Source organism: Saccopteryx leptura, chromosome 2 (genome assembly GCF_036850995.1).
Source record: "Saccopteryx leptura isolate mSacLep1 chromosome 2, mSacLep1_pri_phased_curated, whole genome shotgun sequence".
Lineage (NCBI taxonomy): Eukaryota > Metazoa > Chordata > Mammalia > Chiroptera > Emballonuridae > Saccopteryx > Saccopteryx leptura.
This window is the reverse complement of record NC_089504.1, coordinates 226713190-226739043: the sequence shown is the minus strand read 5'-3', so window position 1 is coordinate 226739043 and position 25854 is coordinate 226713190. Positions and strand designations below refer to the sequence as shown.

At 50.0% G+C, this 25854-nt stretch overlaps 1 protein-coding gene across 9 annotated transcripts in view; it reads right to left on the bottom strand.

Annotated features, from left to right (window-relative positions):
- TIAM1 (TIAM Rac1 associated GEF 1) overlaps positions 1–25854 on the bottom strand; it is a 315885-nt gene that overhangs the window by 18796 nt on the left and 271235 nt on the right. For 7 of the 9 annotated variants that reach the window (XM_066370374.1, XM_066370373.1, XM_066370370.1 and 4 more), the window contains 6 exons: positions 21680–21904; positions 14038–14141; positions 3716–3892; positions 2720–2788; positions 2316–2441; positions 544–652 (listed from right to left, as the gene is read on the bottom strand). In XM_066370374.1, coding sequence (XP_066226471.1) covers positions 544–652; positions 2316–2441; positions 2720–2788; positions 3716–3892; positions 14038–14141; positions 21680–21904 — 810 coding nt within the window. Of the gene's footprint in view, positions 1–543; positions 653–2315; positions 2442–2719; positions 2789–3715; positions 3893–14037; positions 14142–21679; positions 21905–25854 lie in introns of those variants that run through there. The other 2 variants (XM_066370376.1, XM_066370378.1) reach the window with 2 other exon arrangements.

Below are 25854 nucleotides of genomic sequence, written 5' to 3'. Positions count from 1 at the left end.
CTTTCTAGAAACTGAGTGCTCCCTGTTTCTAGAACACTGAGGGAAAGGGGCTAGCCCGTATATCCTCCTCTGTTCTGCACAAAACAGAGCTGCTACCCGAGGGACGTGCATAACGGAGCCACCTGAACAGGGTGGCGGTGGCGTCACCACACACCTCGGAACAAAGGTAGGCGGTGGAAGGAAGCATTCCCATAAGGGGAATGAAGTGTGGTCGGTTACAATGAAATCGATGAAGAACAGAAATGGGGCAGAGGATTTCTAAGCACCGTATGCTTTTGCATAACTGCAAAATGACCCATGAATTCTGACCCAAAACAGCTGAGACAAAGCTCTAATTGCAAGAAAATAGACAAACTGCTAATTCGAGTGATTTAATGCACTGCATTTCTCACAGGGCCCTTTGTATGCAGCTTGTGAGGACCTCTGCCGGCCACACCGATGATGCTCAGGTGATGGTCCCAACGCCCCCAGCCACAGTCAGCCACAGAACAGTGACGCAATGACTAACGGGCCGAGCTGACACCCCGCCCTCGGATGCCTCACCTTTCACCAGGACCTTGGGGACCTTCGTGTGGCTGGCGCAGAAGGCACTGTAGAGCTTGAAGCGGTCGGCGTAGTACAGAAAGGAGCCCCCCAGAGAGAACAGCACTTTCTGGATTCGACAAGAAAAAGCATGGTTAGTCCATGTTCCCACTCACCTGGGAATACCTGCAGGGTGTCACAGGAGCACCCTTCGGCCTGACCCTCCCCACTCGTCAGCACCAGCCACACCTGCCACAGCTGCCCTCTGCTCGCTGACGGCCTGAGCCGGCCTCATGGGAGCTGGCTGTGGCCCTCCTGGTGCCTGAGAAAGGAAAGGTCAGCACAGGGTCCTCCGTCTGTACGACGGAGTGTTGCTCTGTCCCACCAACAGGCACAGCAGCATGAATGAAGGTCACTAGATATGCCACATGAAAAAGGCCACACAAGCATGAGAAACAGCACGTGCCACACGACGCCATCTATGTGGAACTCCTGAATACACGCTACTCGGTGGTCACAGACCATGGCTGACAGGCACGAGAGGAATCACAGGAAAGCAGGAGGGATGTCGGGGCTGACGATGAGGCTCACTGGATTATACACTTTCAATATATGCAGTATTGTGCATCAATCACACTCCAGTTCATCTGCTCGTATTTAAAGAATACGAGGGTGACGGGTAAGCCGACACTTAGATGGGAAGTGAAGGCAGGAAGTGTCCACGAGGAAGGAAAGCCAGCCAAGGAGACGGAAATAAGCTGCCAGCTCCCTCACCGCAGTGCTCATCATAAATCCTCACTAAGGCGGCAAGACTGGCTTCCTCCTGGATAATGACGAGCTTTTCCATTAGGTAGTTTCCCAGAACAGGATAAGTTAAATCTATTTATCAGGAAACCAAGGATGCTAGCCGAAATTGCTAATAGCAAGTATTAAGGCCCCACATAAACAGAACAAAAGGTCAAGGTTGGTACACCTTCCAAAGCATGATGTACCTACCCGTTTAATGCAAGTTGACAGCAGTTTTTGGGGTTTTGTTTGTTTTGGGGAGGGGATTATTTGTTTTATTTTAACTTATTGACTTGAGAGAGATAGAGAGTGAGAGAAAGAGAGAGACAGAAACATCGATCTTTTCCTGCATGTGCCCTGACTGGGGATCCAACTGAAAACCTCTGCACTTCAGGACGATGCTCTAACCCAGGGGTGGTCAACCTTTTTATACCTACCACCCACTTTTGTATCTCTGTTAGTAGTAAAATTTTCTAACCACCCACTGGTTCCACAGTAATGGTGATTTATAAAGTAGGGAAGTAACTTTACTTTATAAAATTTATAAAGCAGAGTTATAGCGAGTTAAAGCATATAATAATTACTTACCAAATACTTTATGTCGAATTTTCGCTAAGTTTGGCAGAATAAATCTTTATGAAACAACTTACTATAGTTAAATCTATCTTTTTATTTATACTTTGGTTGCTCCGCTACCGCCCACCATGAAAGCTGGAACGCCTATTAGTGGGCGGTAGGGACCAGGTTGACTACCACTGCTCTAACCAATCGAGCTATCTGTTCAGGGCGACAGCACCAGATTTTATCTTAGTCAAATAAAGAAGACTCAGCCAGTTTCCCACCCAGGTTCCCTTAGGAACGGACCCTCACCTGCAGTCCAATAAAGACACACACCATGAGCACAAGAACTCACCATCATGAGCACAAGGCCCCTTGAGACTGAACTTGGCCCAGGGGATGACCCACTGTGGCGTTGGGGCGGCTTTGTACTCTGAGGACTGACTTACCTTAAATTGGTCGACTTTCTCAAGCTTTTCCAAATCAGGTACTAGTCTCACTCCATCTTCGAGAGTTTTAAGAAATTCCACTTGAAACTCCACCATTTCAGTTAAATTTCCAAAGAGCACGTCAAGCTGGAGAAGGAGAAAAAATTTAATCTGCTTCATATTTCATTAGTTCAGAAACTTTGCTTCTGATTTCAAAGTTGTTCTATCAATACTTATCAATGCAGACAATGATTCCACCACCAGAGTGTGGGGCAGCTCCTTACTCTCTGACTGCAATGATTTGACCTCTTTGTTGCAATTATATAAATTCAAAATGCTCTCGGTATCATATGCACACCCCACCTTCCTCTTTGCCAAGGTAAGTGGCAGAGTGACCCTAAGAGTTCAGGCAATTTCCACCATACCTCATCTTGGGTGAGAAAAGTTTCTTTCTGAAGAGGTTTTAGGTATCTCTCCATGAGACAGTTTAAGTCCTAAGGGTTGAAAGAATACTTCATTAACACATAGTCCAAAAGAATCTAAAAACAGATTATGTCCCCAATGCTAACACCCCAGTCTTGAGGTCACTGAGGTCCCCGAAAGGAGTTAAGCAGCCTCTCCGTAAACATCCAGGCTCCGCAGGCCACAACCCTCACCCACTGTGGTAACAGACAGTGGCCGATGGTACAAAGAGGTGCGAGTATGGCTGTGTCCCAACAAAACTGTATTTGTACAAGTGGGCAGCAGGCTGGACTTGGCCCAGGGGCCACCATTTGCTGACCCTGGATTTAAAGACTAAAATGGATCATTCAGAGTAGACTGCACGGTCATAACGTATAACTAAGTTATAATAGGGATACAGAATTATTATAGTGATAGGAATTGTTAGAAACTATATAGTAATATGTATTGTATAAATATATAGCATGAATTATATAGAGACAAATAACACAGAGATATAAGTGCATGTCAGAACAAGTAATAAGACACAGGAAACAGACCTGACAACCTCCTGCTTAAACTCAAATTAGATTTTGAAGATAATAAAATCTGTCAGTACTAAATTCAATTATAGAGCCAGCTCAACAACATTTTTACAAAGGTCAGAAGGATCACTTTTACAGTCACCCCCATCACCAGGCAAAAATAGGTTTACAGTTGTGAGTACTTGAAACAGAGTTCATGTTTTTATTATTACTAATTATTGTCTCATTTTCCATATGAACCACTGTCAGCCTACTCTTGCCCACCCTGAATACTGCAGTGAATTGCTCTAAAATTGATGTGCTTCTTTTGACGCAAAGATAATTGTCACATCCAGAGTAAAAGCCAAACCCCACAGTAGAGACCGAGGTCGTCTGTTCCTGTGACCTGGCTTTGTTACAGAGCCCCTGGGAGGGTGGGCGGGCGACCCCACTCACTTTCACGTAGGTGCGCTCTGTCTCCAGGAGCTCACAGATCACCTTGCGCAGCTTGTCGGCGTCCGTGAGCTGCCTTGTGGTGGCTGGCGGCCTGCCGGAGTCCTGGGGGGATGGGCTCAGGTCACTGGGGTTCATCTCATGCGGACTGTGGCAGAATGCGGCCCCCTGTTCCGTGCTCTCCAGAGCACAGGTGAAAGGGCAGGGCAGGTGAGGTTAGCACTCACTGGAGCGACCTGTCTGACCCCTGCCCTCCTTGCAGAGTTCTTTCTGGTTCACAATCTGCCACCCATGAGCTTCCTCTCTCCTCTCCCCAAACTGCTACTCCCACCCATGTGAGAGCTCAAAGAATGCCAGAAACAACCATCACAACCATCCTAACAGAAACTGAGTGCTCACTGCATGCCAGGCACCGGTCTGATGTGCCTCCCCCCAACACACACACGGTCAATAAGGGCTATGATTCCTGTGCACAGTGGACACAACAGAGGCCCAGAGAGGGTAAGTAACTCATCCAAGATTGCACAGCCTGAGACAGCAGCAGAGCTGAGATCGAAACCAGGCAGCCTGGCCCAGGGCCTGTGCTCTTAACCACCACACAGGAGGTTCATCCATAAGAATATAGAAGAGGTAAGAGAAGTTAAGCACATTTTGCACAAAATACAGAGCTCATTAATTTTCAGACTCCCAGTTACATGTGCTATACTTTGTCATGTTGGAAGATGACTTTACAAGTGAAGCTTCTTCCTGGCTCTGTTAAAAACTGATAGTGAGGCAACTTTCTAGATAATGACAGATATGCATATATATATTTTTAAATCTCTATGTCTCCAGCTTCTCCAAAGGCAGAAAGATAACACTCACCTCTAAGAATCAGGGACCTTAGGTTCTGAGCAAGCCCTCAACCTGTATCCACCTAACCTCTGTCTGTCTGGGATGATTTGGGCGGAACGTTAGGATTCTAAAATTCCAATTTTTCCAGTTATGGAAAACAGTTCTCCAGAGCATGCGCTGCTGACGCCCATGAGATCATCAGGCCACCGCATAGCACCACACAGGATTTACCAGGGGCCCATGAGCTGCCCAGTGCCCAGTGCACCCCCAGGCCAATGCAGTCAGGACCTCAGGGCAGGGCTGTGCATGTGGCAGCATTTTCTCGAGTTCTCTAGGGCAGTGGTCCCAACCCCTAGTGGTTCCCAACCCCAGTGGTCTCTAGGGCCATTTGGTACTGGTCTGCAGAGAAAGAATAAATAACATATTATTTCCGTTTTATTTATATTTAAGTCTGAATAATGTTTTATTTTTTTAAAATGACCCGATTCCCTCTGTTACATCCATCTAAGACTCACTCTTGACGCTTGTCTCGGTCACGTGATACATTTATCCGTCCCACCCTAATGGCCGGTCCGTGAAAATATTTTCTGACATTAAACCGGTCCGTGGCCCAAAAATGGTTGGGGACCACTGCTCTAGGGAATTGGCCCAGTTGATCTCGTAGCACAAAATCTAGGTACTGTTTGTCCAAAAGCACGGCTCAGTGTGTGATAGACATCTCCCTGAAGGTCCAGCTGCCTTCCTGTGCAAATAAAGAATGACTGCTCTCGTCCTCCTACCCAAAACAGCAGCTGGTGCTCAGAGAGGAACGTCAAGGCTGGCACTTAGCTGAGGGCAGAGGAGCTAAAACCAAAGGCAGGTTTTCAACAGAGGAAGGGAGCAAACACTAACAGGCCTTTCCCTCATGGGCCCATCCCAAGAGGGAAGCCTGGAATCATGACAACCTGCCAAGGATGCGTTGGCACCAATGTCACAACAGGGAAGAAGCAGCCAGAACCCAAATCTGGAACCATCACCCCAATTCTCTGACAATCGTCACAGGTTATTTATGGCTCGCATTAATGCTAGTCTTACCTGCCAAAAGGTATCAGTCAACTGGCAGTGGCACCTGTCAGTGTTCTCTATGGAACCTGTCTCAGACACTGAATATTCCCACAAAGAACTCTCCCTTCGATGATGGACAAAAAACTTACCAGAGTGAACTGAACTGCACGTGAAGTATATCTCAACAAGACTGTTACAAAAGACTACTCGTTTTTAATCGAAGCTCGTTTTGGTAGAAATAAACAGTTTTACTCAGCTACATTAGGGTTTTCCCAACTCAACATGATCCTTAAATATACAGATAAATATGACCTTGTCTTAACAATTAAGAAAGAACAAACAGATCCATTTAAACAAAAATGCTACCACACTATTAGATGATCTAATAGCAACCCTATAGGCATTGTAACATGAGCATGATGCGGACAAAAAAACCTCACTGAAGGGAAAATCCTATGGACCGATGGTGGCCACAGCCAACCACTAACTCCCCTGCCCTCCAAGCTGAGCCTCGGCTCAGGCTGCCACTATAAGCGCACTTAGCAAAGGAACCTCGCACAACACACAAGTAACCGGTACCCTGGCTTACAGACACTCTTCTAAAAGTCCCAACAACCACAGCTGCCTGTCGTTTACATGCAAATTAGCAAAGCTACTGCTCATGATGAAGAAAGCCATCCTGTGTTCCCATCCGAGAAACAGAGCACTTCCCACTGCCCTCCATTCAGACAGCTGCCCTGAGAAACCCTGCATACCATGGAGTCCCCGTATATGAGACCAAGGATGCCCTACACATTAAGAAGAGTTTGCAGAAGTTACAGCCTTGGGACGCAGACACACATCTAAGGCAAGACATTCCAAAAGACGCCTCCCTCCCTTTGCTCTCCCAGTTCTCACCGCACTGGGCAGGATAATGGGGTTCCTGTGTTTCCATTCTCTCTGTTTCACCACAAATACTTTGAGATTTTCACGTTTAAGAGTGTGGGTACCTGACCTATGGTGGAGCAGTGGATAAAGCATCTACCTGGAATGCTAAGGTCGCCGGTTCAAAACCCTGGGCTTGCCCAGTCAGGGCACATGTGAGAAGCAACTACTAGAAAATGATGCTTCTCGTTCCGCCCCCTTCTTTCTCTCTCTCCTCTCTCTGTCTCTAAAAAATCTAAATTTAAAAAAAAAAAATTTTTAAGTTTGGGTATGGCTCCTCACTTTGTCCATGTAAACTTCACCACCTCACAGGTCTGACATCCTTTATTTTAAACACCGCCCCCCCAGGGGAGGAGGGTAGCAGGATAGTGGGGTGTGGGCCAGGACTTTATAGCTCTAAGCCTAGCCATCTCCTCCCAATTTCTCCTCCCCAAACCAGGTGACCACTTGTCCTGAATTACACTAGGAAACACCTTAAACATCCCAGGGGACACCTGAAAATCCCCCCGACTCCTCTCCTGAGCATTCAGAGCCTAAGGCATCCATTCCTTCTCATACTGGTCCCCCAGTCATGGGAAGATTTGGCCCAGGGGGTCTCTGAAGTCGAGGAGGGGGCAAAGCAGGTTCTTCCCTGGCCACACTGCTCCCTGGTTCAAGGTTCTTAGGTTTATCACAACAACCTGAGTTAACATGGATAAAATCTTTATATGTTATTTAAGTAAAGAGTTAAAAAAAACACAGAATTACAAGTTATAATGCAAGTATAATGTAAAAGGGTGTTATCCACAACTCTTAATAAACTTTTGCTTGGAAACAATTAACTCGAAGATGTCATCAAGAACTTTGTTTTAGCAAAATAATCACCCAAATAAATCCTTAGAAGGAAGCAAGACCTGCAGGTCTGCTTTAGAATACCTCTAATCTAGAGAGTTCTCATATTCCCGCAGCTCTTGAGTCCCCCCTGCCCCCCCCACAGTGTGGCCAAACATCAAACTCCACCTCCCTCCAGCCCTTCCCCACACTTCCTGGCCATGACCATGACCTTGGATGCAGGAAAAGGCAGCACAGTGCTGTCCCCACTCCAGCAGAGGGTTATCTGGCGTCCTGGTCATTCCACACCCAGCTCGGGAGCCAATGTGCCAGGGAAGGAGCCACCCTGGAGTTCTCAATGCGCCGCCCCCCAAGGACTGACTCGAGAAGGGAAGGGATGCAGAGAAGGCAGCCCAGATTCCCCCAGTGGGAGAGGGACAGGCCTGTCCCCACTGGAGGACAGCAGTCCATCACCCTGGAAACGGAGAAGCACTTTCAGCGTTGCAGAGCGGTCCCAGGTCAGGACTAAGAATAATCCCAGAACACATGGAGAGAACACAATAGAGGGAGGCATCGGCCACGTTGCTGAGATGGCAGCTCCCTGCCTGCACGCCACTTTCCCCTGAGGATGAAAGGCAGGTACAAAGGGCCAGGCTTTGAGGCACACAGGCAGGGCCTCCTGCCCAATGGGGGCTGGAGGGTGCGGGGTGGGGCGGTGGGGCTGGGGGGAGTGCTTCCTGCTCTGCAGCCACTGGGGCAGTGCCTACCTCCAGAAGAGTTCAGAGCTCTCAAACTGTCCCTTTGAGTTCCAACTATTGCACACATCCCACAGATGCAAAAGGGGCCAGAGTGACCTAAAATCTGACAGCCTTTACTTACGCTTTTTGGAAACACGCAGCAAAGCGGTATGCACCACCATTGCAGAGCCCGTTATGCAAGGCGGGGACCCCTACAGCTCCCTGTCCCCTTCCAACCCCGTTATGAACAACACTGAAGAAAAACCATCCAAGGACAGAGGCTACTTATGTAAATCAGACAAACTCACTGTCAAAGTCCAAGTTTCCTTAAACGACAGGAAATCTGACAGCTGACAGACTCTGATGTTGTTAACATGAAACTACTCAAAGGCTAACTTTGATTTTGGGAGACTATACCTTATCACTGACCTACTAAATTTTCTCATTAGGGAGTCGACAAGGGGCCACAGGAACTGGTGTGGGCAAGCCAGATCATCTGACATCAAACCATCAAAACATTTCCTGAACCAACCTTTCTAAATCCATCAAATCAAGTCAAAAACATTTAAGATGCTATGAGCTGACTGCTCAGACCCCCATGGAGGCGGGGACGGGGGATGCCAGCCCTGCACGTAACACAGACATTCAAATTTCAACAACAGAAAGAAAGGGGAAAATTCAAATGACAAAGAAATAAATAAATACATCTTTCTGCCATTTAAGAAAGAAAATTTTCTTAAGATCCCAGGGCAAATGCAATTTCACACACCGACTAGCAGCGCCCCGCCCCCATGCCAAAATACATCTTCCCCATGCACTCGGCTCCCTAGGACACAAAGACAGGACGCCAGGAGACAAAACCCCATCCTCTGCTCCGGGAAGCTAAGGCAGCTGAGGGTGGAGACCCAACAGGCAAGGCAGCCAGACAGACCTGAAATGTGCTCCCCAGGCGGGGGGACTGGCACACGGCACCGGGCTTGCCGCTGTCCACGGGCCTGGGCTTGCGCTTTATTCTCCACAGTGCAGACATCGTCAGAAGAGCATCCTCAACAGTGCTTCCACCTGACACGCTCAGCACAGAAACAGGAGGTTCCTAAAATACTCCGCGAGCACCGAAGCCAGCCTGCTCCCCAGAGAGCGCGCTCCCATGGAGACAGCAACCCGGCCCGCTGTGCTATGGGACCCACGGCTGACCACAGCCCCACAGAGAAGCCACAAGGACGCAGCAGCCCCAGCCACTCAACAGGACCACACTGTGGACAAGAATTCAGGCTCTCACTGCACCTGGCTGGCCAGCAGGAGTTCCCAGTGGGGAAAACCAGGAGGCAGAGGCTTAACACAAAGCAGAAATGCTTCCCAGGACGGGACGCGAGTATGGTTGACTGTGCGGACCTCCATCCGCTGATTGGCCAGGACCCGCGCTGCACATGCACACAGACACCAACCCAGTCAACTTTAAAGACGCCCCTGGCCTCGCAGGAGCCACACAAGGAAGCACAGGCTTTGTTTAGTTTAGTTGCTTCTAAGTTTACCTTCTCACACTTTCTGCTAATGCTACATCGTTCCTAAGGCAGATATTTCCGAGACAATCACAATTTGGATTAGAGAGAAAAGGAGGTTTTCAGAATGAAAATGTTGTGAAAATCATTCTAATGTTTGCTAAACGGAAAGCAAAGTGCAGCATTCCTTCCAGGGACAACAAGGGTTTGGGATTAACAGCGGGGAAGCAATTGGGGGTGCTCACCACTGTCCTGGAGGAAGGAGGTTTACAAAGAGAAAGGCCATGGGACCCTGGGCTGCGTGAGCCCTGCCCCCACCCCAGAATGTGGCACTCCTGGGCCACCTGTCTCTCAGCAAGCTCGCAATTATCTACTAGCTCAACCCCAAAAGGTCGTGAGTGGCAAAAATTGCTATTTTAAAAAAAAATAAAATAAAATAAAATAAAATTCCAACATGCCTCCTCTTTATCCTTAAAACACTTCATTTAGGAAAAACAGCAAAAACATTAAATCACCAGCCACTATACACTTAGCAAAAAGTATTACTTGTTTGACTTCATTTACATGTTTATTTATTCACTTATTCACATATTTCTACCCCCAACCTGATGATTCAAAACCACTCTTCCGCCTGACCGGGCAGTGGCGCAGTAGATAGAGCGTCGGACTGGGATGTGGAAGACCCAGGTTCGAGACCTCGAGGTCGCCAGCTTGAGCGAGGGGTTACTCGGTCTGCTGAAGGCCCGCGGTCAAGGCACGTATGAGAGGGCAATCAATGAACAACTAAGGTGTCACAACACGCAATGAGGAACTAATGATTGATGCTTCTCATCTCTCTGTTCCTGTCTGTCTGTCCCTGTCTATCCCTCTCTCTGACTCTCTCTCTGTCTCTGTAAAATAAAATAAAATAAAATAAATTTAAAAAAAAAAAACACTCTTCCAAGCTCAGGCAGCTCACAATCCACCTCATTCTCAAGGAAGAGATGCATCAAAAAAGCATTAACCTTAATAGAGAAACTCAAGCTATATCCTTGTTCTAGAAAGTTAAGTCTCAGGATGATATTTGAGCAGTTAGTGAGCGTATATCTAAACTGACTTACACTACCTCTAATCAATTCCTTCGTTTTTTGGAAACCTGGTATTTAACTCCAGACTTTAACAATCCAGCCAGAAGGCTAAAGTTTTAGCTGAGCAGTGAGCAACACAAGACCTGGTTATACCATCTCAGAGCTGTGTGACCTTCAATAAGTTGCTTAACTTCTCTGTTCCAACATCAGCATGGCTGTCCTCAGAAAGGCTTCCCAAATTTAAGGAGCATCAGAACAACTGCAATTTATAAAAAGAGAGAATAACAGTGTCTGTCTCTCGGGGTACAGGGAGGGTAAGCCGAGTAAGTGTGAAACAGTGTCCAATCTGGACCAGACACTGAACAGGATTAGCTCTCCTTTACTATATTAACAATACACAATAGGACCCAGTCCCCAAGACTCCTTCACTCAATTTAAAATTGTTGCTTCCACATAACCTAAGGGAGAAACTTAATTCACAAAAGGTTATTGTAGTGAAGGAACTTAGGTTGCCTGACAAAAATAACTCAAATAAAGAAGGTAACATCTGGCCCTGGCCGGTTGGCTCAGCGGTAGAGCGTCGGCCTAGCTTGCGGAGGACCCGGGTTCGATTCCCGGCCAGGGCACACAGGAGAAGCGCCCATTTGCTTCTCCACCCCTCCGCCGCGCTTTCCTCTCTGTCTCTCTCTTCCCCTCCCGCAGCCAAGGCTCCATTGGAGCAAAGATGGCCCGGGCGCTGGGGATGGCTCCTCGGCCTCTGCCCTAGGCGCTAGAGTGGCTCTGGTCGCAATATGGCGACGCCCAGGATGGGCAGAGCATCGCCCCCTGGTGGGCAGAGCGCCGCCCCATGGTGGGCATGCCGGGTGGATCCCGGTCGGGCGCATGCGGGAGTCTGTCTGACTGTCTCTCCCTGTTTCCAGCTTCAGAAAAATGAAAAAAAAAAAAAAAAAAAAAAAAAAAAGAAGGTAACATCTGAGTCAAGCAAAACCAGGGGAGCATTTCTGAGCAGAGACTCGCACTGTGCTCCCCACCCTAGTGACAGGGATGTGCGCCTATGGTTTCGATGCAGCCCTTGTCTGACCATCCGACACACTGAGATTGTCACCCAAACCGTAACCAACCTGAAGGTCGTCCACCGTGACACCCAGGATGACACCACCTCCATGTACATTTGACCCCATCTGTGCCAGGTGAGGGTGAGGGCTGTTTTCCTGGAGAAGGAGCCCCCAAGTCAGACAGACAATGGGTCAGAAGACAAAACCCTGGGGTGTCCTCCTTCCCCACCACGACCTCATGACTCACTGTTTTTACAACCGAAACAGCCTCAACATGCACAAGGGAGTGAGAGCCCTGGCTGTCACAGCGAGGAGGACATGACCTGACCGGAAAAGCATTCAGAAATCAAGGTTTTAGAACACAGGACAGACAGCCATATTCCAAAATCAAACTGGAAATTAAGAATTAACATCTTTCATTTCAACCACACAATAACTAAATATACTGCTCAGAAAAAATCAGGAGATATTTTATCGCTTCATATTCATTTTGAAATATCCCCTATTATGAGCAGTGTATGTACATACACTTCAAAGTGCCTTACCTTGGAATAGAAATATCTGTTTCTCTCGAGGTGACAACCCCCCCCCCCCCGCCCCGACACACACACAAAAACAAGTAGGTAAAGGTAAATAAATATATGGGGCAAACAAAAAACTGTAAGCAAGTTTTTGTTTTTTTGGGAGGAGAGCTTTAGATGAAAATGTGTATTTCCACTCATCTGTGTTTTAACTAATAATCAACAACATAAAGGCTTTCCGTTTATAAATATTAAATTTATAAATCTTAAAATTACTTTTGCTCTGGCTGGTGGTTCAGCAGTAGAGCGTTGGCCAGGCGTGTGGATGTCCCAGGTTTGATCCCTGGTCAGGGCTCAGAGGAGAAGCCCCCATCTACTTCTACTCCCTCCCTCTCTGCCTTCGCTCTCTCTCTTCCCTTCCTGCAGCCAGAGGCTCAATTGGTTGGAGTGTGACCCTGGGTGCTGAGGAGCCACTCAGTCGGAGCACATCAGCCTCGGGCACTAAAAATAGCTTGGTACTTGAGCATCAGCCCAGACTGGGTTGCAGGGTGGATCCTGGTTGGGGCGCATGTGGGAGTCTGCCTCACTACCTCCATTCCTCTCACCTTAAAAAAAAAAGTACTCTCAACTACTGTTTTACACTATGCTTGACTTAAAAAGGACACTGAGAATAAAGATCTTATGAAGGTGATAAAGAGCCCTGGCTGTCTAGCTCAGTTGGTTAGAGCATTGTCCCAATATGCCAAGGTTGTGTGTTTGATCCCGTCAGGGCAAGTACAGACTCAACCAATGATGGTGTGAATAAGTGGAACAACAAATCTCTCTTTCTCTCTCTAATCAATTAAAAAAAAAAAAGATCCTATGATGGTGGAAAGGAAACACATGTGAGTAAAAGAGAGGATGAATTAGTCAAACACGCACCCAGGAAAGTCCTACAGAGACACACAAACACTGAGAGAAAGAAAGAACACCTGGGGACATGCAGGTCTTCAAAACAAAGGCTCTCACTGGGTAGCGAGCTTCCACCATCAGTGCATTTACCACAGTGTGTTGTCCGACCAGCGCCCACCCAACCCCAGGTGAGCGTCACCCTGGCATCACAGATGGTGACTGGCAGGAGTCAAAGGAAAAAGAGCCAGGTGTAGGGATCAACATACAGGCGTCAACACCATCATAGAAAAGAGATGAACAAATATAGTCATGTCACACACCACTGCTTTGCTGGGAGGGGTTTTTCAGGCACAGATAACACAGAGTGTGCACACTCCTGTACTCTGGAGACCAGGCGTGAGAAGAGGCCATTGACCCACAGAACTCGTTATGAAGTGGGAGGACACCATGATGAGTCCTGGGAAACAAAACCCTGGTCTTGCACCAAAGGTCCTAATAAGAACATTCTCACCATGCTTAACCCACTCAGGAGCACTACAGCTAGAGTAATGAAAACACTGCACCTTTCCTTTTAGCGTGAAAATGCTCACTTTTAACAAGAGTAGGACACAAGCGTGCAAAAGCTCATCCCACAGACCACGAGTCACAGGACCATGGAATAGACCCCAGCACACTCAGCTCAGCTTAGAGGGGTTGCATCACAAAGCAAGTGGAGGAGATCAGACTTCAATTCAGGGACGGAGACGTCCGCCTTGCGTGCTCAGCCACGGCTTTATTCGCGAGGCTGTATCTGGGCTTTGTGTCTTATTTAGCAACATCCCAGAAGTGAAAACACTTGGTCCCGTGTAGAGGGCTCCTACCCACGGACAGCTGCCAAGGTGAGGCATTGGCGGGAATTCTCTGATGGCTCGAGAGAGGGGATGTGAAAATGAAAATCTCTCACCTTGCTGCTGTGGTCTGTGTCATCGGAGGACTCCACGTCCGGCCCTTCGGTCTCCTCGGGAGCGGTCTCGGCGCTGCTGCCCTGCCCGCCGCACGGGCTGTGCCCTGCGGGACAGAATCAAAAGGAGGGCTCACACATGGCACGCCCTCCAAGCACGAGCCCCACGACCTTGGTTCAGTGTGTGTTTCTTTATTTTATTGCTACTACTACCATCACCATTTTACAGGATAGCATATCTTTATTATTTACAATACATGATAACAGTTATGGCACCAGGTACCCCCAAATCTATGTGTTGAAGCTCTGACCCCCAATGTGATGTGATATATTTGGAGGTGGACCCAGGAGGTACACAAACATCCCATCCAAAGTAGCTCTGAGGTCTGTTTTTGCCCAGTCTGGCAAACAAGAAACATCCCGTAACTACACATTCTCGTAACTCCCGCCACATTCTACACAGAAGCGAAGAAGACAACATCAGCATGGCTGTCCTCAAAAAGGCTTCCCAAATTTAAGGAGCATCAGAAAACCCTGAGGATCCAGTTATGCAGATTCAGATTCCATAGATTTGGGGTGGGACCTAACATTCTGCCTCTCTCACAGCCCCAAGTCCATGGACCACACTTGGAGTAACAGGGTCCAGGTCATTTAAAAAATCTTTAGTTAGCCTGATGAGACAGCAGTGATCAAACCAGTCTGGCATGGGGTCAGGGACTATGGTCACCACAACCAGAGAGGGGGGAGGGGGGGAAGAGTGGGAAGGGGAGAGAGGGGAGGAGGAAGGGAGAGGTGGAAGGTAGGTGGAAGGAGAAGGGAGGGAAGAGGGGAGCAGGGAGGGAGGGGGGAGGGAGGGGGGAGGGAGGGGGGGAGGGAGGGGGGAGGGAGGGGGGAGGGAGGGGGGAGGGAGGGGGGAGGGAAGGGGGAGGGAGGGGGAGGGGAGGGGGGGGAGGGAGGGGGAGGGGAGGGGAGGGGGAGGGGGGAGGGAAGGAGGGAGGGAAGGGGAGGGGGGGAGGGAGGGAGGGAAGGGGAGGAGGAGATGGAGAGGAGGGGGGAGGAGGGGAGGGAGAGGAGGGACAAGGAACAGGAATGGAAAAGGAGGAAGGGGCCACTGTCTGACTTCGGATGAAACTTCAGTCTGACAAGAAGCTGTCTCACTTGATGACACCATTATAGCAGAAGCCACTTGGTCTTACTCTCTGTTTCAAATTCTAAGTTGGTTGAGAAACCTGAGGAGGAAGCGCCCAGCCCTGCGGAGCCTCCCCCTGCTCTGGAATGAAGGGTCAGTGAAGTGATCCCCTGGGGGGGGGGGCCGTGGAGGTCTCTGCCTGCTGCTCCCCCCTGCTCTGCCTCTAGGGTTTTCTTCCATTTTCTTAATGACTTGCTCACTCTGTACTATCATGGTAGCAAAGAAAGATGCTCAGTTAACTTGACGGACATTTCTATGTCACATTGTCACCTCAATGACATGACACTTCACATGTGGCAATGACCTAGATGCTGGGGCAGAAGGAGGGGAAGGGCTGACCACGGGCATGGAGGAGCTGGCCACTCTCTCCCGCTTACAGACCTGATCTCAGAGGGTGCGGGTCCACAAACATCTCCAAAGGGGAACCAGCAACGACGCTGATTTACTTTAAGAACTCTTCCTGACACGGCATCTAAACCTGTGCTAGGGAAAGTGACTCAAGGGAAGGGACAGCAAAGACGGACAGTGGCAGGACGGACACTGAGCTGGGATCCAATCACTAGTAAAATGTGACTGTATTTACTGCCGTCTGAGTCTGAGAATCCCACAGAAACACTCATAATGGTAAGATCAGCATGAACACCTACCTGGTCCCCCAGCTGAGCTAAGAAACAAAACAAAACAATTATGGAGAAAAAGAACAATGACAGGAGAGCTAATTATATGCTGGGGGGGGGGGGGACAACAGTACTTTAACTTGATAAACAAAAAATGTCTTTCCAGCCAAATTTTACAAATTCTCAGTGTCTATTTCCTACAGAGAAAATGTAAACCCGTCAAAGCCATAGGTTAGGGCTCACTGATCCTGCTGGCTCGTCATGAAAGTCAATTCTAAGGACCCTTGACTGCATTCTTTGAAAAGATAAAAATGGAGGCTCTTCATCTCTGAAAACAACTTTTTTTTTCATCCACAGGTGTCATCCATCAAATCCAGCTGGAATTCCGGAATAGGCGCCCAGACCTCCCCTGACCCCCACTGTGTGGGTGACAATGAGCACAACTCAGGATTTATGGACACCCAAACAGTGGACCACATGCTGCTGCTTATCCATGCGGCTTCAGGGGGTTCCCAGAACTGAGCATCATGTTTACAGAAGAGAAATCCTGCGACTCCTTCCTCTGCGACTCCTCCCAGCTGCCTGACTGTCTCGTCTGAATTCAGACTCTAGCTGCGGAGGGTCTGAGTGGAACACCAGGCCCAGACAGATCCGCACTGCCCACGGCCAGAGGGGGACCCACTGTGCCTGCACATCAAAGGGCTGCTGTCGTGCGGGGTGCTGGTCCGGTCCTCACTCTGACCAAGGTGCCCTCAACTCCCAGTGTGAGCAGAGGCCGTCCTGTGGCCCTCACCGGCTTTAACACCCACGAGCCAGTGTCACGCAGACACTGAGCTGTCCCCCAGCTCGCTGAGCGCTGGCACTTTGACAGGATTATGGGAAGCGAGCACTGAGCTCACGCAGAAGTTGCTTTGCCCCAACTGGTCAGCAGAGTCCAGGGGACAGAAAGGTGGCTCTGTCCCCACTGAGCTCAGACAGACATGAGTCCAGGTGACAGAACTTGAGAGACACCTGGGCTGCCACATGCACCAGGACTCCTACCACCTGCACACAATCTGGGGTTCTGCATAATTGCTGACTGAAATATCTCTGCGGCAAGGGTTCGTTTCAGTGATACATACAGTAAGCCAGGACATTTCTGCTCACGTTGGGGGAACAAAGCCAGCATTCAGAATAAGCATTCAATCATTCTTAGCTCTTCCCTTCTCCCAAAAAAGAAAAAGAAAAGTCAGAAAAGAGTATTTTTGTTGTAATTCTTACTTTCTCCAAAGCTGTTTCGGATGTCGATTTGGGTTCCTGAACTGATGTTCACTATGGTGTTTCCCTGACTGCGTAGTAGAGGTGCACACATTGTCACATAGGACACACTTGGGGATGTCCGAAGGTCATTCTGACTGGCACAACCTTGCAGTGGTAAATATATACCAAACACTAATACACAGGGAGGCCCCACAACAATTATCTGGCCCCAAATGTTAGGGGTGCCCGATGAGATCAGTGTTCACAATAAATCACACAGGAACAAATGTCAGAGCTGATTTTTGGAAAATGCACACACAGCTGTCCCACCTTGGCCTCCCCTTCAGACCAACGTCCTTCCACGGTAACAGACACTGAAGGGACTTTTGTGTCAACATCCTTCCCCCATTTTTACCAGGAGGCACTAGAAAAATGTGGGCGGGGAGTAAAGCGGAAGTAGCCCCAGTTTTCCACTTTCAGCCCCAGTAAGATTTCAGCAAGGACTTATTGATGGTAAATAACCAAGAATGGGAAACTGAGTCTGAAGAAGGCCAAGGAGGGGGTCTGCTTACCCAGCCCCCGGCCTTCCGGTCAACCCATTCCCGGTGCTCCCTTCCTACAAGAGCAACAGGAGGAGGGAGAGGGCACTCCAGGTCACCTAACAGAGGTTCATGCCGAACATCTGAGTGACCCCACCAGAGCGCTGTCCTCAACACTGCAGTGGTTTACGTGTGACCATGACGTCCCCGTCACCTACCACCCCACCAAGACAGAAAATGAGGATGAGTAACCAGGAGTGGCTGGTGACCTAAGGGCACAGCCTCCATCCCAGCTAAATGTTAGACTCAGCGGGAGGTAAAGCGCCCGCACACTGAAGGACGCTCGGCCCCACCCCAGACAAACGTGCCCGACTGTGCACGGGCCGGCTTCAGCCCCATCTCCTCACCTGGGGAAGGAAGCCCTTGAAGGAGGCGGGATTCATAAGCTTGATCACCAGACGGTGCACTTGCTGTGGACAGAGATGGAGCCCAGGGCCATGAGGTCAGAGGGCAGGTGGACAATGTCACATCTCATGGAGGGGCCCCAGGACGCACAGCACCTACTGAGCGCTTCCTGGGACCTGCTCTAATCACTTAACATTCACAACTCAACCACGGCTCGAAACAACCCGGTGAGACAGCGTGTGTAAGTATCCCATTTCGTGCACGAGGACACGGGGGCAGACATGAAGTGCGGCCTGTTCAAAGTTCAAAGCAAATAAACATAGAAATGGGACTCAGGAGCCTGGTCCTGGAGCCCCCTCTTAGCCACTGGGCTGTGACTCGTCTACACAGAGGAAAGAAACCTCTACGAGAGGAAGGGGTTCAGACATAACCCCGCCCTGAGAGCTAGTCACATATGCCAGTCAGGGCTCCCAGGGCGGGACTGGCCAAGGCTGCATACTTGGCCGTGTGAGACGGGGCCAGCCACGGGGCAGCCTTCCGCAGACGGCAGCAGCCAGGCCTCACGAGCAGCCGGGTGCCCCTGACACATGGCCAGGCCTTCCAGCGAGGCTGCCAAACACCCGTTGTGACCACCTTAAGACAGTCCCTGCATCCAACCTCAAACCTGCCAGTTGGGATGCTTACTGTTTTTAGTGACTTCTACATTTACACAAAGCCTTGCCCGTGGTTTCCTATTTTAACTGTGGCTGCCTGGGGAACTGCTCTTCTCTGCCTCCTCCCGGGGCAGTCTCTCAGGCGTCCATCCTGTTCACACGCCTGCCCTTTCGTCTCTCTGATAAGTGGGGCAGGAAGGGGCAGCTACTGGAAAACAGACCCAGGGAGACCCAGGGAGACCCAGGCAGGGGCTGGCTCCCCTCCGGCCACGTGAGAATTCTTCTGGAACCGACTCACGTTGGAGCCAACTTTGAAGCCTCTCAGAACCAACACGGTGGCCTCACTTCCATGCTTTATTCTTGAACTGGTTTGAGGACCAAGCTTACTGAGCGAGCTTGATTCCAAAGAGGTTTTGATCATTGCAAAATATTAACAGACGAAGCCGTTAGAAAACGAAGCACCACACCACAACGTGAATGTGAGGGCATACCCGCATCCTGCTTGTCATCATAACTGTCAGAATCCAGCCCGATGCCAGGCACACAGCACATACTTAACGGCCAGTTATCTCACTTTGTTGGGCCAAAGCAAAGCAACAGATGAATCTTCTAAGGATGACACAATGGAAGTTTGATGTGTTTTAAACTGGTGGTTTTAACTGCTGGTCGGCAGACTGCAGCCGGTCCGCCAGAGAATTCGTGCAGGTTCGCGAAAGAGTTAACCACCTGATGTGGTGTGAAGATTATAGACCCAGTGATTATAGACTCCTGTAATCTTCATACCAAATCAGGGTGGTTAATTCTTCTGTGGAAAGGCATGAAATCTCTGGTGGACGGCGGTTGAAAATCACTATTTTAAACAATGGAAGCTTCAGTGAGTTTAGTACTTGGCCTTCAAAGGTATCTGTCTGGAGGAGATGACCGTGGTGTGATAGAAACGTCAGGGGTGATTTTAAAACTCTAGCATAAAACAGAGGGGATACATATATACACATATATTTCTAAAACAGATCCCTAATACAGAACTAAGTTTTTAATATTTAAAATTCCAGTAGAATGGCCTGACGAGATAGTGGCACAGTGGAAAGAGCGTCGGACTGGGACACGACCCAGGTTCAAAACCCAGAGGTCACCGGCTTGAGCATGGGCTCATCCGGTTTGAGCACAGGCTCACCAGCTTGAGCAATGGGTTGCTGGCTTGAGTGTGGAATCATAGACATGACCCCATGGTTGCTGGCTTGAACCCAAAGGTTACTGGCTTGAAGCCCAAGGTCGCTATCTTCAGCTAGAGGTTACTTGCTCCACTGTAGCCCCCTGGTCAAGGGACATATGAGAAAGCAATCAATGAATAGCTAAAGTGCTGCAACAAAAAAATGATGCTTCTCATCTCTCTCCCTTCCTGCCTGTCCCCATCTGTCCCTCTCTCTGACTCTCTTTGTCAAAAAAAAAAAAAAAAAAAGTTCAGTAGAATGTTTAAATTTGCAAAGCCACACACACATTTTTAAAGAAGAACTGCACTAAAGCAGGAACCGTCCTTAAAGGAGAGATTGAGAGCAATTTTGTCACACATGACACACGGAGGGACACTCTATCTATAAAGGGCCAAGCAGTAAGCAGTTTGACTAGTAGACCGTGTGTCCCCGTCACAGCCACTGAAGTCTGAAGCTGCAATGGATAAGGGGCCACAGACAAGACACAAAGGACTCGGCAGGACTGTATGCCAATGAAACGTGATTTACAAAAACACAGGCCTGACACTGCACCTGGCCAGCAGGTCAGTCCCAACCTCTGCTTTATAGCCATAACCCAAAGGAAGGGCTCCAATGGATAAAACCCCTGAGAAAGTTGAGCACAGTGTTGTTTGTAATATGCATATCCAGGTTTAATAAAACCCTTTAAGTAACCGAATCTAACAGGACATTCCTCCCAAGTCATGACAAACACAACTGCTGGCCCCGAGGTTTATGGGATCGAGCCTGCCCTCTAGTGGTCACAGTGAAAAATAGCCTTCAGGATACCGGGCTGTGGTGCTAAAGGCATGAGGGTTGCCAGTCACTTTCTACAAACAGGACAGGGCTGCGGCCATGACAGTGACTCTAGAGTCACAGAGGTCACCAGGAATAAGGGCATCTGATTTTCTGAGGCCTCAACGTGTCACCTTCCAGAAAGTCCTGAAAAAAGAGCCCTTCACTCAGATTTTGAAATGAAGACCATTTTTTTTCTTTAACCCAAGATTTTAAAAGATAAATTCAAAACCCCAACCTTGTCAACTGGACCCCGACTTCAGGTCTGGGTTACTTAGGACTCTCGCCCCGTGGAGCCCAGTGAAGATGACGTGAGGCCAGTCATGGGAAGCAAAGTCAGCACTCAGGCGCACAGGCTAAGGGACCACACGAACGACACTGCCACTGGGTCCTGGGGACCCTGAGGAGAAAGCCAATCCTGGAAGGGGAGAGGGGCAGAAAGGCAGGCTACAGGTGGGGAGGCTGGGGCTCCACAGACAGGCTCACCCTCGGGCTCTGGAGCAGAAGAGCTCACAGGACAAGTGGACCAAGCAGGAGCTCAGAACGCGTGTCCACTCTGGGCACCTGGTGCCCTCTATCACACAGGAGAGGAAGTGGGCTCAGTGGGTGGGAGACAGGGACATGGGCAGCGGGGGTGGGACTCAGAGCCCCAGCACCCCCCGTAAGTCCTGCACTTCTGTGTCCCTATCTCTATCCACGGCCACAAGACGGTAGCCTCTGCCCCTTCGTCTTTCTCCACAACGACAAGCAGCAGCAGCATGGTCAAGATCTCCAAGAGTGACAGGTAGATTTGGAGCAACAGTCACCCACAAGAACAAGAGTCCCCTGCCCTGTGACATCCCACAGGAAACACGAGCCCAGGAATCAGACCACCTCCGGAGCACACAGCAGGTGACCTGCCAGACCCCGGCATGCAAGCCGCAAGGCCAACTTCCCCAGCTGCTGGGCTCAGGCACGCGGGCACACACTCCACCCTTACCTGGGCTGCTGGCGAGAAGGGCGAGGGGGTTCTGGCCAGGGTCGACAGGGCCGTCGGCTCGGTGGGGCGGGCTCTCCAGCAGCTGGGCGCCCCTCTCCAGCTTGGGGAGCGTCCTCACCAGGAGGCCCAGGCTGGGCTGTGAGAGGAAGTCTCTGAGCACCGAGGAGCTCAGGGTGCTGGCAGCCCGGTGATTGATCTCCAGAATCTCGTCTCCCACTCTGAGGCCTGCAACGCGACGGGAAATGTTGAGTTTCACATGAGCAGCAGCTCAGATCAGCACCTGGAAGCTCTCTGTACAGGGCGTTCTGAGCCCTAGGCTGCAGCCCAAGGCCCCAAGCTGCCCCTCACAGGTCACCAGCAGGAGTCCCAGGGCCTCGGGTCCAGGAGGCTCCAGAATCGGACCTGCCTGCCCAGCCCCGAACACACCAACTAACAAATTTACTCCTTCCCGAGTCTATGGGCTGTAAGCCTCTGCCAAGTTCTCCTCATGGATGCTAATTCGGGCTCTCACCTCACGATTTCCAGGAGGGAAAGAAGGAATGCTGTCTGATTACTGTGGGGATGTCTGGCCCACACCCTGCGGCACATGCGGCTTAGGCCGCTATCATCCCCCGATCATTCCTGTGAACTAAAATGCAACGAGCCTGCTCAGGCTCCGACCGTGGAAGGCCATCCCATTCCTACACATGTAGACAGCCTATAGAATCAACTGTGACCATCTTTTGCCCTTTTATATTTTTAATGACATCAGGACCTTGCAGTAATCTCCTGGAAAGTCCCCAGAGGTTCTGCTACTTTTGCAAAGCAGGCTGGGAAATGTGCCAATGCTGGGGCCCAAAGGAGAACCCAGCCTGGGATAACAAGAGCCATGACTGCCCCCGGGGCAGGTCACCCATTAGTAAGAGAGCATTGCAAAAGGACAAGAGAGAAAGAGAGGTCAGGGGAGACCACGAAAGGGTACTCTCAGCTAAGAAGGAAGGAGTCTGTTATTTTATAAACTTGTTTGCAAAAACAAACAAACAAGGCAGAGAGGAAGGGGCAAAGATAAAGGACAGACCGCAGAAAGGAGCAGGAGCTCCGGCCCTCAGGCCTTGCCGCAGTCGCCCCTCTGTTCCTGCAGAAAAAAATGACTCCACAGAGAAGCTCTCTCCTCCCAACCTTACCGAGTTACACCCCTGGCCAGTTGGACTCAGGATTCTGATTTTCTATCATAAAATACCCCAAGAAACATTTGAGGGACAGGGTAGGTGATGGAAGAGAAACAGGAATGTTCTCCGTATTGGGGCTGGATTTCTGAGATGTTAACCAGTCAGTCCATTTTAGGGAAAAGCTTTTGGCCTCACAACATTTGAACTGAAAACACAGAATTTCTACATATGAATAGTTGTTTTGTTTTGTTTTTCTCAGTCTCCTCTTGGAGACAGCCTTTCAGGTTAGATGTCAGAGGAAGCGATAAAAAAAAGAACAAAAGACTTAAAAACATCTATGAACCTTTTGCTTAGGACATCCCAGGTTCACTATGACTGCGGGTACAGGGGTGCAGTGGGCTCAGCAGTGGCTCCAGAAAGCTATGATGTCCCAGAACCTGGGAACATGACCTTATTTGGAAACGCATCTTTGCCACTATAATTAAGTCAAGGATCTTCAGATAAGATCCTGCTGGGTTGTCAATGGGTCCTAAACCTTAGAATACAGACAAGAGTCCTTATAAGAGACACACACAGAGAAGAAGCAATGTAGGCTGGGAGGCAGAGACTGAAGGGATGTGGCCACAAGCCAAGGACACCTGGAACCACCAGAAGCTGAAAGAGGCAGGAAGGACGTCCCCACCCTGCTCCACCCTGAGCCTTCAGAGGGAGCACAACCCTGTGACTCTGGAGTTCAGAGTTCCGGCCTTAGAAAAACTTTACTTTCTGACAGAAAACTGTAGACTACACAGAACTAATCTGTCCAAGCTGTCCAGAGAAGTGGGGCACACAGCTCTCTCACCAGGCTCTGTCCCATGTAGCCACCAGATGACAGGAGAAGATGCCAGGTCCCAACCTCAGCTGACGCCAGTGGGCAGAGTGAGGGACCAAGACCAACCTGCCCACAGTAAACAGAGATGAGTATATAACACACTTTGGTCACAACACTTGTACAAGTACAGCAGGCAAGGCCCAGCCGAGAGGCAGGAGGGGCAGGAACATGGGCCCACGACGGCTCTCAGAAATAAATAAGCCTGGCTTGGCCTGTGGTGGCGCAGTAGATAAAGTATAAACCTCAAATACTGAGGTCGCTGGTTCAAAACCCTGGGCTTGCCTGGTCAGGGCATGGACGACAAGCAACCATTGAACAACTAAAGTGAAGCAATAATGAGTTGATACTTCTCACTCCTCACTCACCTCTTCTCTATAAAATCAAATAATAAGTGAACAAATAATTAAGCCTGGCCCTGGCTGGTAGCTCAGTAATCAGACTGTTGGCCCAGCATGTGGACGTCTCAAGTTCATTTCCTGGTCAGAGCACAAAGAAGTGACCGTCTACTTCTCTCCCTCTCCCTCTCCCCCTCCTCTCCCTTTTTCCCTTCCGCAGCCAGTGGCTTAAATGGTTTGAACATGGCCCGGGCACTGAGGATAGCTCTGTTGGGGTGCATCAGCCTCAAGTGCTAAAAATAAAAATAGCTTGGTACTCAAGCATCAGCCCCAGATGGGGTTGCCGGGTTGATCCTGGTCTGAGCACATGCGGGAATCTGTCTATCTCCCCTCCTCTCACCTTAAAGATAGATAGATAGATAGATAGATAGATAGATAGATAGATAGATAGATAGATAGATAAAAGAGAGCACAGAGCTAACACTCAGACACAAGGAGGTTGCATTCATTCCCTTGGGGCCCCTGGATGCACCATGGTCTGGTTATCCCAGGGGAGCTCTGGCCTGCACTGTCCAGAGGGTGATGGCCAGTGCGTTCTACACTCTGATGAATGGCTGGAAGAGCTGGGGTGCCGGTGTGGGAAAGGCCAGGTACGGGTGTCAGGGAGGAGGAGAGCAGGTGGCTGTAAGGAGGAACTGTGGGAGCGCTGGAGATGATGCGTATCATCAGAGACCCGTGGAGGCCATGTGGGCCCGGTGAGCTCTCCAGTCCTGGGAAGGCTACATACAGAGCCCAGATCTAACACATGGCACCCAGATTGCTGTCCTGACCCTGCCCCTCGATGGGTGGCCCGGTAGACAGACATACACTCTGCACCTAGAGAGAAGAAAGCCACATGGGACAAGGGGATTGGAGCAGACGACCATGGGTTTTCGTCTGACAGCAGGTTCTGGGATTCAAAGAACTAAACAGGATGTGACTGAGCCCAGGGTGGCTTACTTCCCCGCCCCCGCCCCCGCCAACGAGCACCCTCGCTGTGCAGAAGGTGCTATCCGGTCTCTGGGCTGGAGGGGAAGAAGCCCTTTTGCATCTGCACATGGCTGGGACGCAGCTTGGGAATGTGCCCAACTCAGGCCTAGGAAGGAAAGGAGAGAAAATTCTTTCCAGGCAACTGTGTCACTCTGACCTCACTGCCCCCTCCCCCATCACAGCTTTGCCACCACGGGGCAGCCCAGTCTGCAGGCTGCTGTCCCCCAGCATTCACAGCACAGGGAACCACACGCCCAGACCGCCCGCAGGCCATCAGCACCCGGAGCAGAGCTGACCAGGCACGGAGCCCTGCACGTGCCAGCATGCACACGTCCCGGCTGCTCCGTCCAGTGGCCCACGCGGTGTTCAGGGGGAAGACGCAGGCCTCACACCTCAGCACACCTGAAGCAGCAGCGGTCTTTCACATTCAGCAAGTGTCACTTTGCCACCACCCAGACGAAACTAAACATTCCACACCGAGAAGATGAGAGGGAGGTGGACTTTAAGCCCTAGTGTCCTGCCCAATGTGTCGACAGTGAGCATGGTGGGTTCAATGGTGTCCCCCTAAAATTCACGCCCACCCACAACTTCTGAACATGACCTTATTTGGAAAGAGGGTCTCTGAAGATTTCACTGAGATTCGGGTGGGCCCTAAATCTAGTGGCTGCTGTTCGTGTGAGTGTGAGTGTGTGTGTGAGTGTGTGTGTGAGTGTGTGTGTGTGTGAGTGTGTGTGTGTGTGTGTGTGTGTGTGTGTGTGTGTGTGTGTGTGTGTGGTGGGGCAGGGGAGAGAT